This window comes from Fomitopsis serialis, assembly GCF_022376445.1.
Source record: "Fomitopsis serialis strain Sig1Antser10 chromosome Unknown B0H18scaffold_50, whole genome shotgun sequence".
NCBI lineage: Eukaryota > Fungi > Basidiomycota > Agaricomycetes > Polyporales > Fomitopsidaceae > Fomitopsis > Fomitopsis serialis.
Window position 1 is genome coordinate 247,394 of NW_025955010.1, and position 16,607 is coordinate 264,000.

The window sequence follows — 16,607 nt, forward strand, 5'->3', positions numbered from 1 at the left end:
CATACACCGTCACAGCTCTCATTTCTTTCGCCAGTCTGGCATGAGCCACCTCCCTTAGCGTCATGGACCGTCAAATTGGCCCAGAAGTCAGCTTCGGACACGTACTGCTCGTCCGATTCTCGCGTGGTACCCGCGGTCGTCGACGGGGCCAAGAGTGTCTTTGAAGGGGTCGGGTATGGACAAATGCTTGTGATTTAGTGTCTTCATTTCCGAGAGGCACGACTAACGACGCCATGCTAGTAGGTCCAGGAAGTCTAGTGTGTTTAAAAAAGCGCGTAGGTATTCAGATGCATGTTCATTGAACGTCACTATCATATGTCACGCTCACAACCAACGCGATTTCATTGAACGTCGTCAATTGCCAGGCAATTCACGGCTGCGACTGATTCTCCAACTGTTACAAGTGCACCCGGGTGCCAACAAGATACAAGTCGTCCCAAACACAACTCTCAGCCGACTATGGGCTCAGCCATAGCCCCAAAGAACCGCGGGCCGATCATTTGTATTCCGCCACCACTGCTCTCTTGAGTCGAAGGCTTTGCCGCCGCCTGTGACTTTGCCTTCTCCATCTGCTCCCGAAGATCCTGGATCTGGCCCTTCGTCACGTCTCCGAACGAAGAAGTCACGGCGTGTTTGGGATTTGCGAGAAGCACGAGGGACGATATGCTGCGGAGTGTTCATTAGCCGCAATCCCGCAGGAGGTACAGAGTCGTGGGCGTTACGCACAAGACTTCCTTGAGGTACGCGAAGCTGAACCCAGAGGTCTCAGAGACGAGCTCGTCCACAAGGGCGTCGGAGAACTCGACGGAGGAGTTATTGTCAAGCTTCTTCTGCCAGTACTTGACGTATAGCGCGCGCTCCCGCTCATCCGGATTGTCAAACGCACTAGATATATCATTAGTTGTCGTCCTTTCATGGGACTGTTACAATCGACGTACAACTTGCGGTCGAACCGACTGGGCCGCCCACTCAGAGCGACGTCGAGCTTCTCTAGGTGGTTCGTGCTTGCAATGAGGAGGAGCCCATCGTTTCCCTCTAGCCCATCGAGCTGATTGAGGAAGAAACTCCGGTTCTTGTCAGTGATTAGGGAGTCGAGGTCCTCCAGCACCTACCAAGCATCATGAATCCTCGATGCGACAGGGAGTTTTGATAGATCAACGTACCATGACGCACGGCGCCATCTCGCGCGCTTTGTTGAACACATCCACCATTGCGCCCTCGTCGCCTCTGTGGTGTCTGAAGGATTTGACGTACAGCGGCGCAAAGCCTCGATCGGAGCATGTCTTCATGATCGCCTTCAGGGTGATGGTCTTTCCATTGCCAGGCGGACCGTGTATAATTATACCTCGCTGCGTACGACATGGCGCGGTGAGCCCCCGAATCATCACTGTCGTACACACCGGCTCACCTTCCACGGTACAGAGAGGCTCTTGTACAAGCCCTCGCTGTCGAAGAACCCTTCCACATCCCCCATGAGCTGCTCTTTGAACGCCTCTTTCAGAATGACGTCGGACCAGTTTGCCTTGTGGACCTCAACCCAGAGCTCGTGACTCTTTTGCCAGCGCGCTTCATCGAAGACTAGAATCTCCTCGTGCAGCTGTGCTTGCCATGCACCTGCAGCTTCCAACAGGGCGTGACACCTGTCTGCAGAGCTGTGCACGAGAAAATGGGTGGACATTTGGATGCCGCGCATGCCATAGGTGTACTGCGGGGGAAAAGAATTCCTCAATTACATGTGGGTTGCCAAACCGTAGCAAGAACTCACTTGCAGAGTATAACACAGGAAGTCGTCATCCTGACGGCAATATGCATGATGCCCATTGATCTGAGGGCCCGGGAACTGCATAATTGATGAGACTCACCTTCCATGTCAGCTGGAAAGCCGCAAACTTCCAGTTATCCGCCAGCTTGCCGGCCTCACCGCCCTCACGGAACACCATCCGAGCGGCGGGGGCAAATGTTTTCACGCTTATTGACTGCGGCTTAGCAGAAACGACCTTGACCCCTGGGAGGCCTTGGAGGTTGAAACCGGCAACATCACTGAAGGCGACGATGGACGCATCAGGGTGCAACTTTCGCAACTTCTCGACGCTGGACGCACGTATAGTCAGTAAGGATTGCATACACAAGCGAGAGCGAGTTGTGACTGACCAAATCACGGCAGGTTCGCTCAACTGCGCAGACGCTTGGTGTAAGCGCACGTCAGTCAACATAGTTGCGATCTAAGGACGAAATGCATGCTTACCTTGTCGTATCCAGAAGTCGTAGAATTCACTCATAGGATTCCCTGTCTCAATACTGGTAGGTACTGTCTGTGAAGAGAATGCCATGATCGCGGGCGTGGTAGTAGGACGTACGAGCTGAACATCGTGTGCTTTATACTCCAGCTGAGGGGTACCACACGGGCGGCAGAAGCAGACATTCTCTGACTTGAGTTGTTATCTCTGTGTATCCAATAGGCATGTCTTGTCTTTTACGGATAGTTGCTGCGTATCGGGACGAGTCAGCGATGGGGCTCTAGCGCTGCAGACGCAGACGACCATCTGTAGCCGCAAAGAACGTGTGAGCATGTGTGGAGCGATACAAGGTTAACTTACCCTGTTTGGTTGCTGGATGGTAGCACGGGCGCGTAGGACCTAGACATTACAGTGACTGTGGACTGGATTGGAATGCAGGGCCCTGGTGTTCTTATCCTGCGATCAATCGTGGTCTGCTGTTCGTCTGCGGGTCCGACTCGGAGGCAGTTCACGGTGCTGCGCTTCGGGCTTCCAACCTTCGACACTGTCACGGTCGTCGGCCACACAGCTAACTGACATACTTAGCTCGAGCGTGGAGCTTACGGTGGGCCACCGTGAGTCCGCAACAGACCGGTCACCGCATTCACCCAACTGCATGCAGCCCGGCCCGGGATACCATGATGATACGGAAGCACGAAGTGCTCCAATCTAGTCACATTGCTGGACTCGAAGACTCAAAAGAGAATGATGACCGGAAAGCTTGAACTGTGCGTGTCAGGCTCCACCAGTGGTGTGACTATGGACCTTTGCCAGTGCTGTATTCCGACAAGGAACTGACTCAGTCGACTCAGGACGAGTCATAACATGCGCAACGCTTCGTCAGTCAGCATTAGTTTTTCATGAACGAAAGATAGTGACTCACAGGGCAGATCGAAGATACGCGTACCGAGCTTGTAAGGAGCGTTGGGGAATAGAGCGGACGAGACATCTGTGGTAGCGTAGAACGCAGGTACTCCGAGTCAGAATTGCCAACTTCACAAGGGATCGCGATCATGTGTTCACACCACCGCGACGTGGCTCCTGCTCTGATTGGCCAAGCGATCGTACGCAATCTGGCCTGACTCTATTAATGCATCGCAGGATCTAAGTAACACATAAAGTAACGTTAAAAACAACACGAGAGCACAACACGCACGAGTCCCAGGAAGCACAAAAGCATGACGAATGAGCGACGGTGAGCAGGCTTACAGACCCCGACCCTTCCGCGCCTGCGAGACAAAGAGGTCCTTGCCCTTGATGGTACGCGACGCCCAGTCTCCGAGCACGATGCCCCACAGCATGCCCAGATATGCCGAGCCACCGGTCTGCCACAGCGTTCGTCAGCGCGCGCTTTAAATCCACGACACGAGCACTGACCTTCCCCAACGGGATCAGGATCAGCTCCGGGCTGCCCTTGTACACCTTCTTGAGCGGCTTCCCCTCGAGGTAGCTCACGACGTTCGGCACGACGATACCGAGGTGGTTCGCGCCCTTCGCCGCCTGCTTCTGCTCGTCCCAGTCCACGACATCCCCGAGCGCGAAGACGCCCGCGTGGCCCTGCACCTCCAGCGTCGGATTCACCTTCAGGCTGCCGTTGCTCGAAAGCGGCGACGGCATGAGCGAGGACACGATCGCGGTGTTCGGGCGCGACCCGTAGGCGGGAATCTGGAGGGCCGTCAGCGATGTCCTTCGCCCAGCAATGACGCACGTACCACGAGATCAGCAGACTCAAAGTGCGTCCCCTTCCGCGTGCTCAGCCCCCGTACGCCAGGCTCGGGGATCTCGTCGATGTATTCGTTGAACGCGAAGTTGATGCCGCGTGCGCGCGCCTTCTTCTCGATCGCGTTGCGGTACTTGTCCGGGTACACGGCCGTGAGCAGCTTCGAGCCGCTGTGGACCACCGTCACCCTCTTGCCCGGGTACGCCTCCTTGATTTCCCCGGCGAACTCTGCCTCAAATCAGCGGGCGGATTGACGGACACGGACACGGACACGCACCGATGCCGACAGCACCGCCCCCGACTATGAAGATGTCCTTCGCCGCCTTCACGCGCTCCCTCCACTGCTGCACATGCCCCGGCAGCTTCTCCCCGTCGGGGAACGCCAGCGGGCCCTGCCATGTGCTGCCCGTCGCGACCACGAGCGCGTCCCACCGCAGCCGCTCACCGCCCTCGAGCACAACCCAGCCGCCCTTCCCGCTCTCCTTGTCCTCCTCGACCGCGACCGCGTGCGCGACCTTCACGCTGCCGTTGCCGTTCTCGAACAGCTTGTCGTACGCCATGAGCGCCTTGTCCTTCGAGTCGAGGTTGTCGACCGTCGTGGACGTCATGCGCGCGCCGGCGACGAGGTTGATCGTGTACGGCCGGTCGTTGATCAGGATGAGGTTGTACCTGTGCGAGTCGAGCTGGGCAGAGAGCTGGCGCGCCGCGAGCGAGCCCGTCCATCCGCCGCCGAGCACGATGATCGTCTTCTTTGCCATTTCGATGTTTGCGGTTGGAGGGCGGGAAGCGAGTTTCTTGATAGCGTAGAGAAGGATCGGCGTAGCAACGGCGGTCGTCCCAAGAATGAGCTGCGAGTTGGGGGACAGGGGGAAGTACTGAGACGCCATTTTATATGGATCCTCTTATTCGGGAGTCTGTACAGATGGATGTAAGGTTCGCGCCCGTTGAAATGGCTTACATGGGTACTGACCGAGTACTGACAGGGACGCGTAATGCCTGAGCCGTAAGGTGGCTGTAGGGCGGCTGAGCAACATCAACAAACGCTGAGTAAAACAGAATGACAAGCGCGTTTGACCGTTCCTGGAAAGGCGCGACAAGCGTACCCGACGCGTTCCTGAATACCCGCATGCTTGAGGCAGCGTGTGGGAGACAAAGCCTTGTTGTTTTACTCACCAGGAGCGCAGGTCCGTTTGCGAGTTGAGTCTGGACACGCAGACTGCGTGGAGGATACGCGAAGTACCCGCCGAGGCGGCCATCGTTTCGCTGTACAACCGTCCGTAGCTCTACAGGCGACAAATCCAGGGGACAAGGTAGCTGAGCTGTGAGCCACCAGAAAACCTTGGATATAGTACCATGCTCGATGGAATGGGTCAGCCACCACATTTTATTGGCATGGTCTTCGCTTTTTGAGATAAGAGGTATCATACCAAGGTGTGCATGGCCATTCCGCTCATCAGTATGCGTTGCGGGAGGCGTCCAAGCGTCGAGACGCATAGGCATAGCATGGCTGACATGGACAGGTCGATGACCTTGCTGCGACTTCCCGCCACAAATGCGTTGACAGTTGGGCACGTGCCCGCAAGTCTCAAGCTCACAGCAGGAATTACGAGGCCAACTTAGCGGTGCGCGCGTTACTAAACTCACGATCAGTAAACTAGGTTCCTGGAAGTTGAACCGTATTGCTGTGTTTTCCTAGGTATCTCCATAACGAAGAGTGACTCCGCGAAGATGAAATTACATAACACGCGCTTCAAGTCTAAGTTTCCAGCTTACAAACGTACATCCGACCCGTCGGTCTATCGCGCAGCATCTGCCCTTAGTAGGGGTAGTCGTCAAACACATCGAAGTCGAGGCGCCAACCCTTGCTCGGGTTGACAACACGCTGAGGTGGGTGGGCGGCTGCCGCAGCCTCGAGCTTGTCGAACAGGTCATCCGGGAGCGGGAACACTATCAAATCGCCCCCATGTCAGCCTCTGTCCGCCTTAACAGCCCACCTGTGCTGAAACTCACCTTTGAAGTTCTCCTCGACGCGGGAGGGCGTCACGCTCTTAGGGAGCACAATCGTGCCGCGCTGGACGTGCCAGCTAATAATCGCCTGCGCTGGCGTGATGCCGAGCGCCTCCGCGATCTTCTTCACCTCGGGCTGGTTCAGCGTCTCCTTGACTTGCTTATTGCTCCCCAGCGGGCTGTAAGCCTCGAGCAGGATCCCGTTGTCCTTCGACCACTTGAGCAGCTCTGGCTGCGGGTTCCAGAAGTTGAGCTCGACTTGGTTCACTGCGGGCTGAACCTTGAGGTCATTCGCGGTGAGGTTCTTCACGCGCGGGATGTTGAAGCTACGAGATTGCGAGTCAGCCGATGCGAAAGCGGCCAGATGCGGATACGCACTTGCTAATGCCGATGTTGCGGACCTTGCCCTTCTCAACCATCTCTTCGAGTTTCTGCCAGGTCGGGTAGGGGTCGGCAGTGAGCGCCTCGTCCACCTGGGTCGTGTCCTTCTTGAACGCAACGGGCCAGTGCATCAGATAGAGGTCGAGGTAGTCCGTGCCGAGCTTCTGAAGGGAGTCGTCAAGCGCTTCCTCGATATCCTCGGGTGCGTGGAAAGTGTTCCAGAGCTTGGAGGTAAGCCAAAGGTCTTTCCGGGAGACGCCGCTCTCCTTTATCGCCTGTCCGACCTCCGCTTCGTTCTGTCAAGTCATGGGTGTCAAAGAAAGCTCGGCGAGAAGCAAAGAGTAGAGTTGGGGTAGAGACGCACTCTGTAGATCCAGGCACCGTCGATGTGCCGATATCCTGCGTTGAGCGCAGTCTTGACGGCTGCGCCAACTTCGCCTGGACTCGCTTGCCAGACGCCTGCACGACCGCACATGGGTCAGAACACGAACGTCCATCGCGGACGCAAGTCCAAGATAGCGCATGCAGAAAGAGAACTCACCGAGAGCAACAGACGGTATCTTGTTTCCACTAGGCAGCGTGTAGTGCTCCGGCAGGCTGGAGACGTTGCGCACACCCTGGAAGCCCTTCTGGTGGCAGCCACGAAGGCTCATGCCCGTGCGAGTGAGCAGACGAACGCCTACGAACGCGACGACCATGACGGCGAATACGCGGAAAAGAGTCGTGAAGTTCCTGAGTACGCGGAGCTTGCGAGAGGGGGGTTTTGGCACGACCTCAGAGCTCTCTGGGTCGTGGGTCGGGAGTGGTTTGTAGGGATTGTCTGACATGTGGTGTACGGCGAAGAGGGTGGGTGCGTGTTATATGGGTGTGAACGGAGGCCGGAGAGGCGAGGAGCGAGGAGGGGGGTTATGTAACCGAGGGACCTCTGCGATCGGAATATCCTCGGAACCTTGGTTTATGACGAGGGCACTTCGAATTCTTGCTCCCCTGTGCTCCTCACCATGATGTGACATGGCGCATTGCTGCCTACTGCTGCCCAGAATCCGCCTGGAATCCGAATGGCATGCTAAGTATAGAAGAGATACCCAGAAGATGCTCATGTTGCATGATCGCCTGACTGTAAGTACTCTACGCAGTATGCATGATGCTGCCACTGCTTAGGGCTTACGGGATAGCAGACAGGATAGATCTCGCTTGACAGGAAGTTACAGGAAGTTGTGTTCGACGGCACTGTCGATGCTAGAGTACACCGTCTCCGGTACGCAGAATCTCAATACGACCTCCGAATTTGACGTGGGAAGGACGGTCGCTGGAGCAAGCTCTGCGGCGCACTCCATACTCTCAGGTTGTGCTGATGTGACACAAGTGACGCCCTTGCCGACGAGCTTGTCTCTGAGACCTCTGGGTTCAGCTTCGCGTACCTCAAGGAAGCTTTGTGTGTAACATCCACGACTCTGACCCGCTGGCGAATAAAATCGTGGCCTGCGAGCACCTTGAAAGGGTACATGAAGACTTTACGGTGAACGGGGAGACACGAAACTTAGCACGCTCACTCTATCACTGAAAATGAGGGACGCGGGTTGAGTCTTGAGCTTGAGTAGCTGATGATGGTTAAACGCATCAATATGTGGCTAGCTGAACATAAGTGACTCGAGCTCAAGGCTTCTACTCCTACACACCCACCCACCACCTACAGATGTACAGGTCGCAAGCATCCCGCCTTCTGCAGATGTCGGAGCCATGAGTCCCGCCGGCTGAAGCTTTTAAGGCATCCACCAACCATTCGCCTCCCTCCATGCTCGTACTTCTCCCCGGAGTGTCCTGGCGCGTCCTCCTCCGGCACCCCACAGCAGACCCACTCTGGCCCGCGACTGAGCGCGAAGTGCGTGCGGACGTGGCGGTCAAAGTCGCCCTTGCGCCGCGTCAAGAAATCACAGTGCGAGCAGGTAAACCACCCGTTGTGTTCCTCGCGCTGCGTCGTGGAGGCAAACCCGACTTGCTTGTTGCGCGGGGTTGTCGTGCGTGCCCGGCGGAGGAACGACGATGTGAGGGTGTGCGGGACGGGAGAGAATGCGTTCGATCTCGCGCGTCTGGTATCTTTACGTTAGGTTCGGAGCAAGCCCTGTCTCCGGGCCGGTACCCGGCCACCTTCGGAGAAGGGGCTTGCTCGAAAGTGGCTGGGACTAGGGGGGTCAGTCGCAAAAATGCAGCGTGCTTCCACATACTCCGATTCCCTCGCTGTCAGTGAGAAACCTGTAGCTACGAGTCCAATGAACATTCTGTGAATATACGGTGTTTTACGACTGCATTGGTGCGATGCTACAAACATCGCGCGAGGGTGACTCTGTCGAAGCACAGCCTGACGCGCGCGAGGCCTCGATACATACAACATATGCCTCCGGGTGTACCAAAACTACTCAGCAATAGTCATTAAATGCATACTCATTATCCCAGGCAATTGGGGATGCCCTGTTGAAGTTGCATCTCCTGCAGAGATCATACAGTAGACGGAGGGTGGGACGTGACAGGTCGTGTCTGCGTGTGACAGACGCGTTACATGCGCGTAAACCCAAAGTGGCGCGTCGCGCGTCGGCGCGCCCTGAGCTGTCGTACTGGCGGATTTGCTTCCGCGAAGCTCTGGAGAAATGGTGCAGGAGTTTTCCGAGGTCGCCATGTGTAAGCCAAACTCTTATCTGTCTCGTCCTGCTGCGAGACATGTCAGAAAATCTGAAATTCGACCGAGCCTACTGGGATGACGTCTTCGAACACACTGCTCAGCCAACCTCGGAGGCCGACAAGCTGCACCTTGTCTTTTCATTGATAATATACCTCGGGCTAGCACTCAGCAAGCTGCTGACGTTCGCTTTCACCAGCAAGATCCGGGTGGTCCGCGAGCGAGCAGGAACCTTCCTGAGCATCCGGAAAGGCGCAGGCCAGAGCGAGTGGTATGGGCCATCAGAACTATACAATATTTGGCACGACGAGTGGCCACGTACCCGAGGCGAGCTCCACGAGCGGATTGTCAAGCCCTGCGCGCACAAGATCGCGCTTGACGAGAGCAACCGTGTTATTCAAGAGAACTCGTTCAGAGTGCGGCTTAAAGAACTCACCATAGCCGATGTGCGGAGACTCTTGGATCCCGCGGCAGTTGCAGATAGGCTGCGAACACTGGCGCCTTTCACCATTTCGTATCTCCATGTCTTCACTGCCTCGCCAAATCGGTACCGCAAGGATCTCGCGCGCAAGGCCGAGGCACTGGAACGTCGTGCAGGGGAGACGTCGGATGGAGAAGAGGATGTACCACCTGTTGGGAGCGAGCCAGTCGAAGGCGCCGGAGGCGGAGGACATTCGGAGGGTATTGCCAGTGATCCATTTGCGGACACGGGGCCGGCACCTGAGGATTGGCGTGCGCAGTACCTGGGATTCACCCGTAACCCGATGATAGTGCGTAGCTTCACATTTGTGGTATAAGGCTCGAGACTCACTGTATTCAGGCGATCATCACGGCAATCATGATGCTTGCCTTTGTCCGAAATCGTGCCACAAATGTACTTGCACTCCCCCTTGGCCTTTTCTTCGGCATCTCAGGGACCAGTTCTCGTGTGCTGAACATGCTCAGTAATATCGGCCTGTCAGTTTCAATCACGACTATAGAGGACATGAAAGTGCAGATGTCGAAGGATGCCATACGCCTCGCCATCGCGGTGCTCACCAGTAGTGCAATATTCTACATCATCTTCGACAACATCAACTTGTATCTGCGTAAATTCCAGGAGCGAATCACGAACCGTCATTCAATGATCCATGCGACGAATGCGGCCGTTGTTCTGTTGCCCGGGCTTGACGAAGAAGCATTGAACCTCAAGGCGAAGCTTGCTCTCCGGGGCCAGCGAGCGAAGGCACGCCTTTCAGACATTCGCCCAACTCATGCTGACGATGAACACATGGAGAAGGCCTTCATCAGTCTCATTGGCGAGATGTTGATACGGTACACACCTGGTAGCCAAAACTGGGAGGGCCGAGGCCAAATGCTAGAGGCCTTCGCAGATGCGATGCCACGAGACCGGCCGTTGGCGCCTGAGGTAACCGATTTTCGGCCCTTTGGCGTTTTCGATGTCAACGAGGGGTCTAAAAAGGGTGTTATCGAGGTTTTGAAGGATATGCAGGAGCGGTCTACTCTCACCGAGGAAGAATGGGCTAGCAAGACGAAGATCATGCAAGGAGACTGGCTTACTGCGCGAAATCTGCGTGTTGCGAGACGCGAGCGTGTGGACGACGTGGATTCTATGGAGCGCCTCGAATACGTCGAAGAAACGAGTGCGCTATGGCATTTTGCCCTGCAAGCGACTCACATGCTTATGCGTGTTCACTTCGGCAACTCGACTCTGGATCGTTCGTCACTGGCCACTCATAAAGGACTCCTACATCGCACCTGGGACGCCTCTAAGCCGAATTATGCTGCAGCAAAGGCCTTAATAAGGCATTCACTGATTGCGAGGCTGCTGCATTGCGTGATGTGCGTTTGATGGTGCTTCAACTGTGTATGGCTTACTGAGGAATTAGCATCAGCGTTATCAAGGGCCTCGGGTCCTGGGATGACCTGAAGAATTGGACGCCATCACTCAAGGATCTCCATGAAGTCACTAGGGAGATTGGAGAGCGGTTCACGGTGGGAAGCGAGGCAATCAAGGCTCAGTCCATTGGGGACGACTGCCTTGCACACTCGATCTACTTCATCCGCGATGCCCTCTTCTTCTGCGAATTCGAGCATGCCGTAGCACATGCGGATGCGGGCCGTGTCCTTCGAGTGTTGAAGTACTGGGCGTTTTCTTTTGAAGGCGCAGGTCAGCACAACTACGCGCGCGAGTGTGTCGAGGTTCACGTCAAGTGGAAGTACGAACTTCCCGCTGCGTTGCGGACAGCGTTGGAGAAGGCATGGTTTGTGAATCGATGGGGAGTTCATGGTCGATGGATCGCAGCCGATCTGTACCTCGAGCAGTGTAATTTCTGGGTCAAGGTGAGCGTTCAATTTGGTCCAGTCCAGGATCAAAATTGAATCTGAGTGATGGGTCACTTTTGCAGCGTGTCTTCATTGCATCGGGAAATGCTGTCACGATTGAGTACATCATGGCAAAAGGTTCGGCGAGTGTGGAGGCTTTCCGGGATATATCTCACCTCGTGGCACGATTCTTCGGTGACCCTGACCGCCGGCGACGACACAAAGAGATATCATTCCAGAACGACATGCGAGTTTTGGTCGAAGACATGATCAATGAGGGCCTACATACCTTGTCACGGGACAAGCCTCGTTTCGTTCCAGCACCACCCCGCAAATCCAAAGGGAAAAAGAAGAGTTCGGGCGCAAATGACCAACCTCAGTCCGCGATTGTCGATGTATTCAATATTGGCGCACGGGCCTGGCAAAATGGGAAGTTTTCTCAGTACATCAAGTCGACGACGTTTGACCCTGCAGTTGGCTATCCAATTGGTGGGGCGGGTGTGGAAGCAAAGGACACGCCCGATCCGGAGACATCAGTGCTGGACAATGGTACCGTTTTTGACAACTGCAATGACAATGTGATTACATATGATAATTACAATGATCTCCACGGAGTGGAAGACGAGGATGGTTCTATGGGACTCGGTGCATTAGGGGGAGGTGGCGAGTTTGATACAGGTATAGATGATCCATAGTGCACAGGGTAGATGTCAGCAGTAGGGACTCGAGAGTATGTCTGTGGCATTGCTACTGTACGCGAGCCGGATGGTGTCGTATGGACAGGAGTCGTAGATGCATAATGGAGTGCTGGAAAAGGTGACACAGTGTACCTACTATATGGTATGCCTTGGGCAGCATACATGATAGGCGGTGTAGGATGAGGTGGCGACACGCCTGGCCATGGCATCTGTAGCGCTGAATGAATACGTTGAGGCGTAGCAAATGGGCCATGCTGCCACCCTGAGCCAACAGCAGGTAGCGCACCCGGTAGGCCTCGCAGATGTCTGATGGATGGCGCAGGCGAACCTTGGGGTGTATAAACAAGAGGTTGCAGTACAGATGGTCCACGTGGCGTGTACTCAAAAGACGGTGCAGGCGACGCTTGCTGGACGGGTGCAGGGATGAAGGGTGGCACCATAGTTGGCACTGATACCGGCTCTCGTGGCGAGTAGATGCTATCAACAGGTAGTCGTGCGGGGGCGTACTCGTTTTGTCGCTGTTGTGGGTGGGCGAAGGGTCGGTGTCCCATGGGCGCGGTGTAGGGTGACCCGTGCGGCGCACGGTACATCTCGTATGATGAAGGCGACCATGGATTGATCTCGGGCTGATTCAGATGTGGAGTCTGCGGAAATGCAGCTCGGCTTGGAATTGATACTGCCCTGCCAACCCAATCATGAGCATCATACAATCCTGACAAATGCGGAACAGCTCATACGGTGTCGAGACGAAGCTATCTTGAATGGGTGGGCCAGCTGCACTTGTTAATCTGGCACTTGTAATGAAATCCGGCGCCTTGATGGGTGGTGCAAGGTCTACGACGCGGGCCTTTTTGCTGGCTCGGCGTTGTGATGTTGGTGTCGTAGAAAGACGTACACGGAGACGCCAGTCCGCGAGCACCGAGATCAGCCCATTGAGCTCCGCCTCCGAGGCCGAGTCCCAAGTGATCACCTTCAAGACATCCTTGTGTTCGATGTCATGGAGGCGGAGGAACTGCCCAGCTTGCTCGACAAGCTGGCCAATCAGAGCTGTGGGAAGGTCAACCTCCCTCGACATGAAGCGGTAGCCACGTTCGGGGTCGACAAACTGATCTCGCCAGGCAACGAGCATCTTGCGGAGCTGCTCCCTTTCATACTGCGCCACCTGCGACTTCCCCTTCACTGGGATGAAGTCGTCGCTGCGAGCTACCGAGGCGGAAGATGCAATCGAGCTTGCTGTCCGGGAAGCCGGGCGACTCGACAGCTCGACAAGGGGCGCCGCGAAGTCGGCAGCATAGGCTCGCAAACGGCGGTCATCATTCGAGCAGGAGGGAATGATATGGGGATTCCGCGGTGTGCAGTAATTGCAGCACCGCGTACGAGGGGGTGCCGACCAAGGTCCAGAGTGGTCCATGACAGCTCAAAAGCACTGGCTCGCGAACCACGGGTAGGTTCGTCCGAGTTATCCAGCAGCCGGTAATTGTCCAATCGAGTGTTCGGACGGAAGGCCTGACCAACATACGCATGCGAGCATCCTGGGAGTGAGTGAGCAACATATCTCTGCATCTTCACGTAACATGTACTCACGACTCTGGCCTTCCAAAGTGTTCACGTTGATGAACTGTTCCAGAGGCGCCGGCAGACGAGCTCGCTGCTCAGCATCCTTCTTCGTCTCTTGCTTCACAGTAGTCGTGGCCGCATTCGTCTTCCGTACACGTCGGATGGCCGGGTTAACCACGGCACTCTGCGCAGGATCGGGCCGAAAAGCCCATTTTGGCACAAGTAGAAGACATGTTGCGGGCGTCGAGCGGTCTCGACCTGCTCGTCCCCAGCGCTGCGCGACAACAGAGAGCGATCGCGGACATCCAATGATGATAACATACTGGATGTCCGGGACATTGCATCCCATTCCCGCTGCATCTGTCGCGCATAGGATTCGCAAGCTACCCTCTCGGAAACGATCCCAAACCTGACGCTTTGCCTTTTCGGAGATACTCGACGAAAAGGCGTACACGGTGTCGCGGAGGTGCGCTGGCAGGCACTTGCGAAGGGTGATCTTGGCCTGTAAACAGGCGTTCTCGGATTCGAAGTAGAGGATGCACTTGGGGACGGCGTCGAGAGGTGTATCTGAGCTAAAGGAAGGCGGTAGGATCCCCAAGACGTCGATGACAGGGTTCGCCTTGTTGGTGATGGGACGAGTGTCGAAGAACAAGTTTGGGCGGTCGCTCCCTACATCGATTCCCCAGAACGGGCGGTAGCCATAGCCTAGGGTCTCCCACAGTGTGTCAAACGTGGCAGATGAGCATGTGGCCGTGCACGCAACGAAGGGAATCGAGTGCCCGGTATAGTGTCGAAGGTATTTGAGCTGCCGGTACTGCTTCCGGAAGTCGTCCTTGCCCCACTCGTCAACGCAGTGTGCTTCGTCAATGACGACAGCTTGGACGCGGTCCCGGAACTTGCCATCTTTCCACAGCTTGGTGAACGAGTCGGATAGGGCCATCTCAGGCGAGATGTAGATCATTTGCGCCTTCGTACGTGCTTCCGCCCAGGCTTCGCGAGTCTTCGAGTTGTCCTCGTTGATCATCACCGCCCGCAAACCCTTCGCCTCGGCTTCCCGAACCTACCCTCGACTACCTGAGTTCTGAAGCCCCAAAGAAAAAAGTACATAGCGCACCTGGTCAGCTTCGAGAGCTTTCAGTGGACAGATCACTAAAACGGCTTTGTTTTTCCCGCCCAGCTTCGCAAGAGCCTGGAAGACGAGGCTCTTGCCATAGCCTGTACCTGCACAAAAGATGCTGTCATATCCACGCAAGACCCTTGAGATCAGCTCGGCTTGCCAGTCATCTGGCTCAAAGGGTAGGCTAAATGCCTCCTTCAAATCGGACTTGACCTTCGCAGTCGCGTACTTTGCGGTTCGCCTGCGAGTGCCTTGGGTGCTCTTGCTCGAAGGAACCTTGTGACGACGTGGTGTCCCGGGACTTCTTGTAGCGCTACCAAGCGCAGGCGCTGCACGGCGAGGAGGCGTCCGCGGTGGTTCGGACATGAGAGCCCTGAGTATACGCGTCAGGAAGGTAAGCACACAGAGCGAGACACGACGCGACGCGACGCGTCGAGGCGCGTCTCGCGCGGGCGCTAACGCGATCTCGTGGATCTGGACAGCGGCGGAGCATCCACACCAAGTATATGCGCATTCTGGCCTCGCCAAAGAGGTGGAGGATGTTCCTTGACATGATAACTTACACCCTTGAAAGTTTTAGAATATTCTGTGACCGCGATGCAGCATAGTGAATATTCTACATAAAACACTGTTCTGGCCATTCAAAGCCAAACTTGCGCAATTCCTAAAAATGCACGAAGCACATAGAATATTATAACGACTTTACAGGCGATCAGGGCTACTTCGAAACTACGATTGCCTCGCTTGAAGTGAGGCGAAAGACGCGATTGGTGATAAGTTAGGGGCCCATATCGAGCCCAAGGATGACAGTCATCTTCGAGCAAGCCCCTCCTTCGTCGGTGTGCGGAGCACGAAATACCACGTGAGGAGGCGGCTTGTTCCGAACCTATCTTTACGTGACGAACGGGCGCATTGGGGGCATGGGAGGCCATAGACGAGCTGCCACTCGTATTCAGACCTGGCGTCGCGTTCGTTGCTCCGGGAGCAGCGGCTGAGGCGCCTGATGGCATGCGAGCGGAACCAGCCACAGAGGCCGAGGAGGTCGCAGTTGCACTCTGGAGCCTGGACGGTGCTGTCGCAAGAGTTCGAACACGCCCAGCCAACAGATCCATGATCACCTGGTGGTCTGGACCAAATATCTTCTGCAAGTCTGTTGCATTCGCGGAAACGGAGTTCAAGATAGCCGCACTTCTGGCTTGAGTTGCTTTCCACTGAACCGGTAGATATATGGAATCGGCTTTCGTAACCTGTGCGCATGGGAATTAGGCTATGCAATTCGCAAACAATCGGGCGCACTCACCGTCAAGCCCTGTGGGCTGCCCGGTATCATAGACCACGTTGCGGCGGTCCGCGCATATTTATTGAGCTCCTGCTCGACATGCTTCCTCTTAGGTGCACCTATTCTCTCCATGCGGCACGATTTGTCGGCGCTGGACGTGAGGAAGTTGAAGACCTGGACGCAATGTGCGCACTTGCAGCCGTGACTTTGCAACTTAGTGATCACGGAATTCGCCATCTCGGTTGGTTTTGGACCGAGGACCTTGTTCGCCCAGAGCATAACGATCGACTTGAACACGTTGTTGAACGGCGCATCCGACAGGGCGATACGGTTGGTGGTCAAGAATTGACGAAGCTCAGGAAGAAACGGGATGAGGACGTTCTCCACATATCTCGTGTGTTGAAGGACGAGTCCAGCAGTCGCTTGAAAACGAGACTACATGACGCTTTATTTCCAGTCGTGAGGCATAACCGGAGAAGTTCCAGTGTTCGCGTACGGTTTTGGTGAGTGCTGTTAGCTGACGTTGTAGTGTAGGAATAGTACGGGTAGGCGGTAGGGGTATACTTCGTGAAG

The 16,607-nt window shown here is 55.7% G+C and overlaps 7 protein-coding genes across 7 annotated transcripts; 2 read left to right on the forward strand and 5 right to left on the reverse strand.

The window, feature by feature from the left end:
• Positions 1 to 243: 243 nt before the first annotated feature.
• On the reverse strand, positions 244 to 2,735 carry B0H18DRAFT_935092 (P-loop containing nucleoside triphosphate hydrolase protein). The gene is made up of 10 exons (XM_048041783.1): positions 2,358 to 2,735; positions 2,246 to 2,298; positions 2,152 to 2,185; positions 1,863 to 2,091; positions 1,766 to 1,795; positions 1,409 to 1,705; positions 1,164 to 1,349; positions 939 to 1,108; positions 727 to 885; positions 244 to 666 (listed from the first exon to the last, which is right to left on the reverse strand). The coding sequence occupies exons 1-10, from the start codon at positions 2,420 to 2,422 to the stop codon at positions 450 to 452; spliced, it is 1,440 nt and encodes a 479-aa protein (XP_047891706.1). The 5' UTR covers positions 2,423 to 2,735; the 3' UTR covers positions 244 to 449.
• A 646-nt stretch (positions 2,736 to 3,381) lies between these two features.
• B0H18DRAFT_1016472 (FAD/NAD-P-binding domain-containing protein) lies at positions 3,382 to 4,966 on the reverse strand. The gene is made up of 4 exons (XM_048029276.1): positions 4,274 to 4,966; positions 3,989 to 4,224; positions 3,654 to 3,941; positions 3,382 to 3,601 (listed from the first exon to the last, which is right to left on the reverse strand). The coding sequence occupies exons 1-4, from the start codon at positions 4,881 to 4,883 to the stop codon at positions 3,482 to 3,484; spliced, it is 1,254 nt and encodes a 417-aa protein (XP_047891707.1). The 5' UTR covers positions 4,884 to 4,966; the 3' UTR covers positions 3,382 to 3,481.
• An 846-nt stretch (positions 4,967 to 5,812) lies between these two features.
• On the reverse strand, positions 5,813 to 7,082 carry B0H18DRAFT_878917 (NADP-dependent oxidoreductase domain-containing protein; the record flags this gene model as incomplete). Its single annotated transcript, XM_048040665.1, has 5 exons — positions 5,813 to 5,943; positions 6,007 to 6,329; positions 6,382 to 6,680; positions 6,749 to 6,843; positions 6,926 to 7,082. The coding sequence occupies 5 exons, from the start codon at positions 7,080 to 7,082 to the stop codon at positions 5,813 to 5,815; spliced, it is 1,005 nt and encodes a 334-aa protein (XP_047891708.1).
• Positions 7,083 to 8,074: 992 nt separating this feature from the next.
• Positions 8,075 to 8,607, reverse strand: B0H18DRAFT_1120693 (uncharacterized protein; the record flags this gene model as incomplete). Its single annotated transcript, XM_048034186.1, has 3 exons — positions 8,075 to 8,107; positions 8,165 to 8,474; positions 8,525 to 8,607. The coding sequence occupies 3 exons, from the start codon at positions 8,605 to 8,607 to the stop codon at positions 8,075 to 8,077; spliced, it is 426 nt and encodes a 141-aa protein (XP_047891709.1).
• Positions 8,608 to 9,027: 420 nt separating this feature from the next.
• Positions 9,028 to 10,386, forward strand: B0H18DRAFT_1016477 (uncharacterized protein; the record flags this gene model as incomplete). Its single annotated transcript, XM_048029277.1, has 7 exons — positions 9,028 to 9,087; positions 9,142 to 9,294; positions 9,381 to 9,432; positions 9,495 to 9,812; positions 9,870 to 10,013; positions 10,097 to 10,111; positions 10,173 to 10,386. Coding segments are annotated over 5 exons (614 nt in total), but the record flags the coding sequence as incomplete, so codon positions are not given.
• On the forward strand, positions 9,885 to 11,440 carry B0H18DRAFT_935100 (uncharacterized protein; the record flags this gene model as incomplete). The annotated part of the gene is made up of 2 exons (XM_048041784.1): positions 9,885 to 10,900; positions 11,032 to 11,440. Exons 1-2 carry the CDS (start codon positions 9,897 to 9,899, stop codon positions 11,438 to 11,440), a joined length of 1,413 nt encoding a protein of 470 aa, XP_047891711.1. The 5' UTR covers positions 9,885 to 9,896.
• A 1,785-nt stretch (positions 11,441 to 13,225) lies between these two features.
• B0H18DRAFT_499543 (P-loop containing nucleoside triphosphate hydrolase protein) lies at positions 13,226 to 15,245 on the reverse strand. The gene is made up of 3 exons (XM_048038328.1): positions 14,753 to 15,245; positions 13,666 to 14,698; positions 13,226 to 13,613 (listed from the first exon to the last, which is right to left on the reverse strand). The coding sequence occupies exons 1-3, from the start codon at positions 15,119 to 15,121 to the stop codon at positions 13,285 to 13,287; spliced, it is 1,731 nt and encodes a 576-aa protein (XP_047891712.1). The 5' UTR covers positions 15,122 to 15,245; the 3' UTR covers positions 13,226 to 13,284.
• Between the last annotated feature and the right edge of the window lie 1,362 nt (positions 15,246 to 16,607).